At 59.1% G+C, this 12610-nt stretch overlaps 1 protein-coding gene across 1 annotated transcript in view; it reads right to left on the minus strand.

The window, feature by feature from the left end:
* Positions 1-12610, minus strand: part of LOC131093320 (ras/Rap GTPase-activating protein SynGAP-like) — a 57179-nt gene that overhangs the window by 28378 nt on the left and 16191 nt on the right. Inside the window, 4 exon segments of the mRNA XM_058040480.1 lie at positions 56-154; positions 263-416; positions 5700-5821; positions 9867-9964. Of these exon segments, the coding sequence (XP_057896463.1) occupies positions 56-154; positions 263-416; positions 5700-5821; positions 9867-9964 (473 nt within the window).

Below are 12610 nucleotides of genomic sequence, written 5' to 3' on the forward strand. Positions count from 1 at the left end.
CCCCTCCCCCATCCTTCAGCCCCTCCCCCCAGCCCCTCCCCCCGCCCTCCCCCACCTTGTTGGGCTTCACGGCGCGCTGCAGGTTCTCGATCCATTTGTCCCTCTCGGCCGCCGACCGGCAGGCGAAACATTTGGTGCCCGACGCCGTCGTCACCTGCGGGCACCGCCCCCAGCCCCAGGTGAGCCACGCCCCCCCCCCCCCCGGGGAGGCGCCCCCGGGAGGTTCCGGAAGGTTCCGGAAGGTTCCGGAAGGCGGGCGCACCTCGAAGCAGAACTCCTGGCCCAGGATGCTGCTGTGCACGGCCTTGATGATGGAATCCTCGTCCAGGTTCAGCTCCAGCGCCTCGGCCGCGCTCGAGGGGCTCAGCAGCGACTCGTGCGAGTGCGACTCCTTAAAGCTCTGCATCAGCCGCGCCCTGCAGCGGGAACGCCGGCAATTCGGGGGGATCCGGGGGGCTGGGGGGGTCCGGGAGGGATTTGGGGCCATTTTGGGGGGATTTGAGGCCATTTTGGGGGGATTTGGGGCCATTTTGGGGGTGTTCAGGGCACTTTGGGGAGGTTTGTGTGAGTGCGACTCCTTACAGCTCTGCATCAGCCGCGCCCTGCAGCGGGAATGCCGGGAATTCGGGGAGATCCGGGGGGGATGAGGGGGCTGGGGGGGATTTGGGGGCATTCTGGGGGGATTTGGGGCCATTTTGGGGGGATTTGGGGCCATTTTGGGGGATTTTGGGGAGGTTTGGGGAAATTTGGGGGAGCTCGTGCGAGTGTGACTCCTTACAGCTCTGCATCAGCCGCACCCTGCAGCGGGAACGCCGGGAATTCGGGGGGATCCGGGGGGCTGGGGGGGCTGGGGGGGATTTGGGGCCATTTTGGGGGGATTTGGGGCCATTTTGGGGGAATTTGGGGGAATTTGGGGGAGGTTTGTGCGAGTGCGACTCCTTACAGCTCTGCATCAGCCGCGCCCTGGATTGCAGGGATTTGGGAATTCGGGGGGCTGGGGGGGTCCGGGGAGGATTTGGGGCCATTTTGGGGGGATTTGAGGCCATTTTGGGGGGATTTGGGGCCATTTTGGGGGTGTTCAGGGCACTTTGGGGAGGTTTGTGTGAGTGCGACTCCTTACAGCTCTGCATCAGCCGCGCCCTGCCGCGGGAACGCCAGGAATTCGGGGGGATCCGGGGGGGATGAGGGGGCTGGGGGAGATCTGGGGGGATTTGGGGGGGATTTGGGGCCATTTTGGGGAAAATTGGGGCCATTTTGGGGGGGATTTGGGGGAATTTGGGGGAGGTTTGTGCGAGTGCGACTCCTTAGAGCTCTGCATCAGCCGCACCCTGGATTGCGGGGATTTGGGAATTTTGGGAATTCGGGGGGCTGGGGGGGTCCGGGGGGGGGATTTAGGGACATTTGGGGGGGGGGGGTTGGGGAGAATTGGGGCCATTTTGGGGGTATTTCGGGGGAGTTTCTGCGAATGCGACTCCTGCATCGGTCGCGCCCCGGATTGCGGGGATTTGGGGATTTTGGGAATTCGGGGGGATCCCGGGGGGCTGGGGGCTATCGGGGGGGGCCTGGGGGGGCATCTGGGGACATTTTGGGGGGGATTTGGGGGATCTGGGGACATTTTGGGGGGGATTTGGGGGAATCTGGGGACATTTTGGGGGGGATTTGGGGGATCTGGGGACATTTTGGGGGGGGATTTGGGAGAATTTGGGGACATTTTGGGGGGGATTTGGGGGAATCTGGGGACATTTTGGGGGGGATTTGGGGGAATTTGGGGATATTTTGGGGGGAATTTGGGGACATTTTGGGGGGGATTTGGGAGAATCTGGGGACATTTTGGGGGGGAATTTGGGGACATTTTGGGGGGGGGATTTGGGGGAATATGGGGACATTTTGGGGGGATTTGGGAACATTTTTGGGGGGGATTAGGGGGGATTTGGGGACATTTTGGGGGGATTTGGGGACATTTTGGGGGGAATTTGGGGGAATCTGGGGACATTTTGGGGGGGATTTGGGGACATTTTGGGGGGGATTTGGGGAATTTGGGGACATTTTGGGGGGGGATTTGGGGGGATTTTGTGCGAGCGCGACTCTTTGAATCTCTGCATCAGCCAGGCCCTGGATCGCGGGGGTTTGGGATTTTTGGGGAATTTGGGGGGGTCTGGGGGAGCCTAGGGGGGGATTTGAGGGGGGATTTGGGGCCATTCTGGGGAGATTTGGGGCCATTTGGGGGGATTTGGGGCCATTTTGGGGGGATTTGGGGCCATTTTGGGGAGATTTGGGGCCATTTTGGGGAGGGTCGTGCCAGTGTGACTCTTTAAAGCTCCGCCCTGGATTTGGGGGGGTCGGGAATTTCAGGAATTGGGGGGGACCCTGAGGGGGTCTGGGGATTTTGGGGGATTTGGGAATTTTGGGAATTCGGGATTTGGGGAGGGGGATTTGGGGGGGATTTAGGGAGGATTCGGGGGGGGTTTGGCAAAGATTGGAGGGGTTGGGAAGAGATTTTGGGAGGGATTGGAGGGAATTTGGGGGGATTTTGGTGGGTTTGGGGAGGTTTGGGGGGTTCTGGGCTGTTTGAGGGGATTTTGGGGGGGTTGAGGGGATTTGGGGAGATCTGAGGGGGTTCGGGGGCGTTTGAGGAGATTTTTGGGGAATCGGAGCGGATTTTTGGGGGGATTTTGGGGGGATTTCTGGGGGCATCCTGGGAGGGATTTTTGGGGAATTTCGGGGGGGACTTTTGGGGAGATTTCCCGGGAATTTTTGGGGGGATTTTGGTGGGGGGAATTTTTGGGGCATATTTATGGAATTTTGGGGGGGGGATTTTCAGAGAATTTTGGGGGTGTTTTCGTGGTATTTTGGAGGGGTTTTGGGGGAATTTTGGGGGGATTTTTGGGGCATATTCATGGAATTTTGGGGGGGGGTTTCGTGGATTTTTGGGGGAATTTGGGGGGATTTTTGGGGCATATTCATGGAATTTTGGGGGGGATTTTCAGAGAATTTTGGGGGGGGGATTTTCGTGGAATTTTGGAGGGGTTTTGGTGGAATTTTGGGGGGATTTTTGGGGAATTTTGGGGGGAATTTTTGGGGCATATTTATGGAATTTTGGGGGGATTTTCATGGATTTTTGGGGGAAATTTGGGGGGATTTTTGGGGCATATTAATGGAATTTTGGGGGGCATTTTTGGGGCATATTTATGGAATTTTGGGGGGGATTTTCGTGGATTTTTGGGGGGAATTTTGGGGGGATTTTTGGGGAATTTTGGGCAGTTCCTGGCGGAACTCAGGGCCCCTCCCCCGGTGGGAGCCCCAGATCCCCCCGGGGTGCCCCCAGGTGTGCCCAGGTGTGCCCAGGTGTGCCCCAGGTGTTGCCGGTACCTGTCACGCTCGGCGCTGTGGGAGCTGCTGGTCCAGTGCCCCCACATGTCCCCAAATGCCCCCGTGGTGTCCCCAGGTGTGCCCTGGTGTCCCCAGGTGTGTCCGGGTCTCCTAGGTGTGTCCCAGGTGTGTTTGCAGGTGTCCCCAGGTACCCCCAAACTCCCTCAGGTGTGTCCCCAGGTGTGCCCAGGTGACCCCAGGTGTGCCCAGGTGACCCCAGGTGTGCCCAGGCATCCCTCAGGTGTGTCCCCAGGTGTGTCCTAGGCGTGCCCAGGTATCCCAAGGTGCCCCCAAACTCCCTCAGGTGTGCCCAGGTGTGTCCCCAATCCCCCAGGTGTGCCCAGGTGACCCCAGGTGACCCCAGGTGTGTCCCCAGGTGTGCCCAGGTGTGCCCATGGCTGTCCCCAGGTGTGCCCCCGGGTGTCCCCAGGTGTGCTCCAGATGCCCCCAGGTGTGTCCCCAATCCCCCAGGTGTGCCCAGCTGTACCCAGGTGCCCCCAGGTGTGTCCCCATTGCCCCCAGGTGCCCCCAGGTGTATTTACCTGTTGTGGTTGGCGCTGCCGAAGCGCAGCAGGATCTGCTGGAAGCTGCCCCAGGTGTGTCCCCAATGCCCCAGGTGTGCCCAGGTGTGCCCAGGTGTGTCCCCAATGGCTCCAGGTGTACCCAGGTGTATCCCAGGTGTGTCCCAGGTGTGCCCAGGTGTGTCCCCAGTGCCCCCAGGTGTGTCCCCAACGCCCCAGGTGTCCCCAGGTGTATCCCAGGTGTGTCCCCAGTGTCCCCAGGTGTATTTACCTGTTGTAGTTGGTGCTGTTGAAGCACAGCAGGATCTGCTGGAAGCTGCCCCAGGTGTGACCCCAGTGCCCCCAGGTGTACCCAGGTGTGCCCAGGTGTGCCCCAGGTGTGCCCAGGTGTGCCCAGGTGTGCCCAGGTGTGTCTCAGGGGTATGAGGTGTACCCCAGGTGTGCCCAGGTGTATCCTAGGTGTACCCCAGGTGTGCCCAGGTGTGTCTCAGGGGTATGATGTGTGCCCCAGGTGTGCCCAGGTGTACCCCAGGTGTGCCCAGGTGAACCCCAGGTGTATTTACCTGTTGTAGCCGGCATTGCCAAAGTGCAGCAGGGTCTGATGGAAGCTGCCCCAGGTGTGCCCCAGGTGTATCTCAGGTGTGTGATGTGTACCCCAGGTGTGTCTCAGGTGTACCCCAGGTGTACCCCAGGTGTGCCCCAGGTGTGTCCAGGTGTAGGATGTGTAACCCAGGTGTATCCCAGGTGTATCTCAGGTGTAGGATGTGTAACCCAGGTGTATCTCAGGTGTGTCCAGGTGTATGATGTGTACCCCAGGTGTATCCCCATGCCCCAGGTGTACCCCAGGTGTATCTCAGCTGTACCCGGGTGTATCTCAGGTGTACCCATGTGTACCCAGGTGTATCTCAGGTGAGCCCAGCTGTCCCCAGGTGTGTCCCCAATGCCCCAGGTGTATCCCAGGTGTATGAGGAGTGTCCCAGGTGTGCCCGGGTGTGTCTCACCTGTCGTGGTCGGCGCTGCGGAAGCGGGGCAGGATCTGCCGGAAGCTGCCCCAGGTGTGTGATGTGTACCCCAGGTGTGCCCAGCCGTACCCAGGTGTATCCCAGGTGCCCCCAGGTGTGCCCAGGTGTGTCTCACCTGTGCCCAGGTGTATTTACCTGTCGTGATCTGCCGGAAGCTGCCCCAGGTGTGCCCAGGTGTATCCCCAATGCCCCAGGTGTACGAGATGTGTGCCCAGGGGTGTCTCAGGTGTGCACAGGTGTACCCAGGTGTGTCCCCAATGCCCCAGGTGTGCCCAGGTGTGCCTCAGGTGCCCCCAGGTGCCCCCAGGTGTGCCCAGGTGTGTCTCACCTGTCGTGGTCGGCACTGCGGAAGCGGGGCAGGATCTGCCGGAAGCTGCCCCAGGTGTACCCAGGTGTACCCAGGTGTACCCAGGTGTATCCCCAATGCCCCAGGTGTATCTCAGGTGTGCCCAGGTGTGCCCAGGTGTGTCTCACCTGTCGTGATTGGCGCTGCGGAAGCGGGGCAGGATCTGCCGGAAGCTGCCCCAGGTGTGCCCAGGAGTATCCCCAATGCCCCAGGTGTGTCTCAGGTGTGCCCAGGTGCCCCCAGGTGTATCCCCAATGCCCCAGGTGTATCTCAGGTGTGCCCAGGTGTGCCCAGGTGTGCCCCAGGTGTATTTACCTGTCGTGGTCGGCGCTGCGGAAGCGGGGCAGGATCTGCCGGAAGCTGCCCCAGGTGTGCCCAGGTGTATCCCCAATGCCCCAGGTGTGTGCCCAGGTGTGCCCAGGTGTGCCCAGGTGTATTTACCTGTCGTGGTCGGCGCTGCGGAAGCGGGGCAGGATCTGCCGGAAGCTGCTGGTCCGGTCCAGCTTGGGCTGGCTCTTGGTGCGCTTGATGGAGCTCTTGAGGCGCCGGCTCAGGAAGCCTTGCTGGGGACACCGGGGTCACGGGGTCACTCGGGGGTCACCCGGGGGTCACCCAGGGGTCACCCGGGGGTCACTCGGGGGTCACCCGGGGGTCAGGGGTCATAGGGGTCACCCAGGGGTCAGGGAGTCCCTTGAGGCACCAGCTCAGGGAGCCTCGCTGGGGACACCGGGGTCATGGGGTCACATGGAGGTCACAAAGGGGTCATGGGGTCACTCAGGGGTCAGGGGTCACCCAGGGGTGGTGGGGTCACCCAGGGGTCACGCAGGGTCACCAGGGGTCAGCGGTCAGGCAGGGGTCAGGGGACATTGGGATCATTGGGGGTCAGAGGTCACCAAGGGGTCATTGGGGTCCTTGGGCTCCGGGTGGTCAAGGGGTCATCCAGGGGTCATTGGGGTCAAGAGGTCACCCAGGGGTCACAGGGTCATTGAGGTCAAGGGTTCACTGAGGGGTCAGGGGTCACCAAAAGGTCACCACGTGGTCATTGGGTCACGGTTTCCATGGGGACGAGCAGCAGTTGCCATGGCAACAAACTGCTCGGGACCTGAGTTACCCGGTTACCATGGCAACAGACTGCTCAGGCACAGGGGGACCCGGTTACCATGGCAACGGGTCACACAGGATGTCAGTTACCCGGTTACCATGGCAACGGGTTATTCCACATCCAGGTCAAAGTGGTTACCATGGTAACGGGTCACTCAGTGTGTGTGGGCTGCATGATTACCATGGCAACAGGCAGCACAGGACCTGCGTACCCGGTTACCACGGCAACGGACTACTCAGGCACAGGGTGACCCCATTACCATGGCAACGGGTTAGTCCAGATCCAGGTTGCACGGTTACCATGGCAACTGGTCACTCAGGATGTAGGTTACCTGGTTACCATGGCAACGGGTTATTCCAGACCCAGGTTACCATGGCAACGGACTATTCAGAACCCAGGTGTGGGGTGGGGGGGGGATGGGTGGGCGTTACTCTGTTACCATGGCAACGGGTAATTCAGGACCTGGGTTACTGGTTACCATGGCAACAGACCATTCACTACCTGGGTTGTCCTGTTACCATGGCAACAGGTCAGTCCAGGTCCAGTTACCTGGTTACCATGGCAATGAATGATTTCAGACCTGGGGGGGGGGTGGGGGGGGTGGTGACCTGGTTACCATGGTAACAGGTTATTCTGGGTCACCTGGGTCTGCAAAAACCCGTTACCATGGTAACCAGGTAACCTGGATCCTGTCCTGGGGGAGGGGGAGGGGAGTGTGTGTGTGGTTACCTGGTTACCATAGCAACGGGTCATTCAGGGCCATGGTTGCCATGGAAACAGGAGAGTTAGGCCCCAGGTTACCCGGTTACCATGGTAACAGGTACCACAGGGCTGCGGTTGCCATGGTGATGGGCAGCGAAGCATCACAGAGACCACAGGGGTCACGGTAACCATGGCAACGGGGAGGCAATGGGTCACCGTTACCATGGGAACAGGTGCGATCATGGTAACCATGGCAACGGGGACGGGCTGGACCAGGGTAACCATGGCAACAGGCCTGGGATGGGGTAAGCATGACAACACAGGAATGATGGACCACGGTAACCATGGCAACAGGCAGGACCACAACAACCATGACAACAGGGATGTGTCAGGCCACGGTAACCATGGCAACGAGTGATGGGGGTGCAGTAACCATGGCAACAGGTGTGCAATGAGGTAACCATGGCAACAGGCAGGACCATAACCACCACAACGACAGGGATGTGCTGGGCCATGGTAACCATGGTGACAGTTGCCTGGGTACCTCAGTAACCACGGCAACGAGTGATGGAGGACCGCAGTAACCATGGCAACAGGTGTGTGGTGGAGTAACTATGGCAACAGGTGTTGAGGTACTGTGGCAATGCAGAAACAGGGACCAGGGTAACCATGGCAACGGGTGACAGAGAACACAGTAACCATGGCAACGGGTGTGTGATGGAGTAACCATGGCAACAGGTGATGCAGGATTGCGGTAACCATGGCAACACAGAACAGGGACCAGGGTTATCATGGCAATGGCGGAGTACCTGTGGAAACGTGGAAACGGGGGCTGGGCACTTGGTAACCATGGCAACGGGTGTGTGATTGGGGGGGGGGGCACTGTGGTAACCATGGCAACATGGAAAAAGGGACCATGGTAACCGTGGCAACGTGCATTGGAGGATCACAGTAACCATGGCAACAGGTGTGTGATGGAGTAACCATGGCAACAGGTGATGCACGACTGTGGTAACCGCAGTAACATGGAAACAGGGACCAGGGTAACCATGGCAACGGGTGACAGGGAACACGGTAACCATGGCAACGGCTGAGAACCAGTGTAAGCGTCACAACAGGGGCTGTGTACTTGGTAACCATGGTAATGGGTGTGTGATGGGGTAACCATGGCAACGGGCACGTGGGGACAGCGGTAACCATGGCAGCGTGGAAACGGGATGGTAACCATGGCAACGTGTGATGGAGGACCATGGCAACCTTGGCAACAGGCGTGTGATGGGGTAACCATGGCAACGGGTGTGTGACGGGGTAACCACAGCAACGGGTGTGTGATGGGGTGACCATGGTAACATGGAAAGGGGACCATGGTAACCATGGCAATGTGTGATGGAGGACAACAGTAACCTTGGCAACGGGTGTGCAGCGCGGTAACCATGGCAACGGGTGTGTGATGGGGTCGCCACAGCAATGGGTGGTGGTGGGTAACCATGGTAACACGGGAGCAGGGACCAGGGTAGCCATGGCAACAGCTGAGCACCCAGTGTAAGTGTGGCAACAGGGGCTGGGCAATTGGTAACCATGGAAACGGGTGTGTGACGGTGTAACCATGGCAATGGGTGTGCAATGGGGTAACCATGGCAACGGGTGGATTGGGACCAACCACGGTAACCATGGCAACGGATACCCCGAATAACCAAGGCAACAGGTGGGGGAAGGGGGGAAAATAGAAAATAGCCTGGTAACCATGGCAATGTGGGGGGGAGCATGACAATGGTAACCATGGCAACAGGGGGTGCTCAGGACCATCGTAACCATGGCAACAGATAATCAGTGACCATGCCATGATAACCATGGCAACGGGCACATGGGGGACCACAGTAACCAAAGCAATGGAATGACAGGGGGAGCGTGGTACCATGGTAACCATGGCAACGGATGACAATGGCAACCATGGCAACAGGCACGTGGGGGGGGGGGGATCGTGGTAACCATGGCAACGGATGATAGATGGGAAGGGTAACCATGGCAACGGATGATGGGTGACAACAGTAACCATGGCAATGGACGATGGGGAGGGAACCACCATGGTAACCATGGCAACAGATGATAGATGACAACGGTAACCACGGCAACGGATTATAGATGACAATGGTAACCATGGATATGGACGATCGATGACAACCATAACCATGGCAACGGATGATGGGTTTTACGACAGTAACTGATGCAATGGGGGACGGTAACCATGGCAACGGATGACAACGGCAACCATAGCAACACATGATGGGGGGGGATCACGGTATCCACAGTGATGGTCAGGCCGCAGTTGCCACAGCAACAGTCAGGCCGTGGTTGCCATGGTGATGGTAAGGCTGCGGTTGCCATGGTGATGGCACAGTTGCCATGGTGCTGGTCCGGCCGCAGTTGCCGCGGCAACGGGTGACGGTCAGGCCATGGTCACCATGGTGACAGGTCGCTGTTGCCATGGTAACAGTCAGGCTGCAGTCGCCATGGTGACGTTCAGGCCACGGTTGCCATGGTGACAGGTTGCGGTTCCCATGGTAACAGTCAGGCCGCGGTTGCCATGGTGACAGGCCGCGGTTGCCATGGTGACAGGCCGCGGTTGCCATGGTGACGGTCAGGCCGCAGTTGCCGCGGCAATGGGTGACGGTCAGGCCATGGTCACCACGGTGACAGGTCACGGTCGCCATGGTAACAGTCAGGCCGCGGCTGCCATGGTAACAGTCAGGTCATGGTTGCCATGGTGACGGTCAGGCGGCGGTTGCCGTGGCGCCGGCGCTCACCGAGGGCCGGAAGGGCGGCGCGGGCGGCGCGTCCATGTTGATGCTGAACTGCTTCCCCCCGGGAACGCTCTTCCTGCGGGAGCGGCCGCCGTGGTAATCTGGGAGTGGGGCGGGGGGGGAAAAGGGGGGTCAGGGAGCCCCAAAACCCGGGGGGAGAGAAAATCACACCCCAAAAACCAGACCCCAAAATCACACCCCAAAACCCGGGGGGAGAACCCAAAATTCCACCCCAAAACCCAGACCCCAAAATGATACCCCAAAACCCAGACCCCAAAATCACACCCCAAAACCCGGGGGGAAAACCCAAAATTACACCCCAAAACCCAGACCCCAAAATTCCACCCCAATACCCAGACCCCCAAACTCCCACCCCCAAAACCCAGACCCCAAAATTACACCCCAAAACCCGGGGGGAGCCCTCAAACCCAGACCCCAAAATCCAGGGAGAACCCAAAATCCCACCCCAAACCCAGGGGGGGAACGGGGGTCAGGGAGCCCCAAAACTCAGGGGAAGAGAAAATCCCACCCCAAAAACCAGACCCCAAAATCACACCCCAAAAAACCCGGGGGAAAACCCAAAATCCCACCCCAAAACCCAGACCCCAAAATCACACTCCAAAATGCAGCAGGACCCCAAAACCCACCCCAAAACTTGGGGAAGAACAAAATCCCACCCCAAAACCCAGGGGGAGAACCCAAAATCCACCCCAAAACCCAGGGGGGGACCCCAAAATTACCCCCCTAACCCGGGGAAACCGAAATCCCACCCCAAAACCCGGGGGGACCCCAAAATCCCACCCTAAAACCCACAGGGACCCCAAACTCCACCACAAAACCCGGGGGAACCCAGATTGCACCCCAAATCCTGGGGGGGGAAACCTCGGGTTGCACCCCAAAACCTGAGGGAACCCCAAAACCCCACCCCAAAACTGGTGAGGAACCAAAACCCCACCCCAAAAATGCAGCAGGACCCCCAAAATCCACCCCAAAATCCAGGAGAAACAATAATCCCACCCCAAAAACCTGGGGGGACCCCAAAACCTCACCCCAAAACCTGGGAGACCAAATCGCACCCCAAAACCTGGGGGGGAACCCCAAAATCCCCACCCCCTCATCTGGGGAGACCCTAAAATCCCACCCCAAAAAATGGGGAGACCCCAAAATCCCAGCCCCAAAACCCGCGGGGACTCCAAATCCCACCCCAAAAAATGGGGAGACCCCAAAATCCCAGCCCCAAAACCCGCGGGAACTCCAAATTCCACCCCAAACCCGGGGGACCCCAAAATCCCACCCCAAAACTTGGGGGAACCGCAAATGTGACCCCAAAACGTAACGGGACCCCAAAATGTCACCCCAAAGCCCGAGGGGACCCCAAATATCACCACAAAGTCCGGGGGAACACAGATCCCACCCCAAAACCCGGGGAGACCCCAAAATTACACCCCTCACCCAGGGGGACCCCAAAACCTGGAGAGACCCCAAAATCCCACCCCAAAAAATGGGGGAGACCCCAAAATCCCACCCCAAAACGCAGCAGGACCCCAAAATCCCAAACTCGACCTGGGGGGGGACCCCAAAATTACACCCCTAACCCAGAGGAACCCCAAAATCCCACCCCAAAAAATGGGGAGACCCCAAAATCCCTCCCCAAAACCCAGGGGGACCCCAAAATCCCAGCCCCAAATCCAGGGGGACCCCAAAACCTGGGGAGATCCTAAAATGACACCCCTAAACCCAGGGGGACCCCAAAATCCCACCCCAAAATACGGGGAGATCCCAAAATCCCACCCCAAAATATGGGGAGACCCCCAAAACCCAGGTGGACCCCAAAATCCCACCCCAAAATATGTGGGGACCCCAAAATCCCAGCCCCAAAATATGGGGAGACCCCAAAATCCCACCCCAAAACCTGGGGGAGACCCCAAATGTCACCCCAAAATATGGGGGAGACCCCAAAACCCAAGGGGACCCCAAAATCCCACCCCAAAATGGGGGAGACCCCAAAATCCCATCCCAAAACCTGGGGGGGACCCCAAAAATCCCAGCCCCAAATGCAGGGGGACCGCAAAACCTGGGGAGATCCTAAAATCCCACCCAAAACCCGGGGGGACCCCAAAATCCCACCCCAAAATATGGGGAGACCCCAAATGTCACCCCAAAATTGGGGGGGACGCCAAAAAATCTCTCTAATCCCCCCCCCCCCCAAAATCCCTTAAACCCCAAACCCCCTCCCCAAATTTTGGGGTCCCTTCAATTCCGGCCCCCCAAAATCCCCCCCAAATTCTTCCCCCTCCCCCCAAATCCCCTTGGATCCCCAAACCCCCTCCCCAAATTTGGGGGTCCCTTTAATTGTGGACCCCCAAAATCCCCCCAAAATTCTTCCCCCTCCCCCCAAATCCTCTCCCCCAAGCCCCCTCCCCAAATTTTGGGGGTCCCTTTAATTGTGGCCCCCCAAATTCCAGCCCCTCCCCAAATTCTGAGCCCCCTCCCCAAATTTCGAGCTCCTCCTCCCCCGGTTTTGGGGTCCCTTGAACTTTTGCCCCCCAAAATTCTTCCCCCTCCCCAAATCCCCTTGAACCCCAAACCCCCTCCCCAAATTTGGGGGTCCCTTTAATTGTGGGCCCCCCAATCCCCCTCCCAAAATTCTCCCCCCTCCCCCAAATCCCCTTGAACCCCGAGGACCCCTCCCCAAATTTCCGGCTCCTCCTCTCCAATCCCCTCCCCAGAATTTTGGGGGTCCCCGG

Source organism: Melospiza georgiana, chromosome 25, assembly GCF_028018845.1.
Source record: "Melospiza georgiana isolate bMelGeo1 chromosome 25, bMelGeo1.pri, whole genome shotgun sequence".
In the NCBI taxonomy this organism is placed as follows: domain Eukaryota; kingdom Metazoa; phylum Chordata; class Aves; order Passeriformes; family Passerellidae; genus Melospiza; species Melospiza georgiana.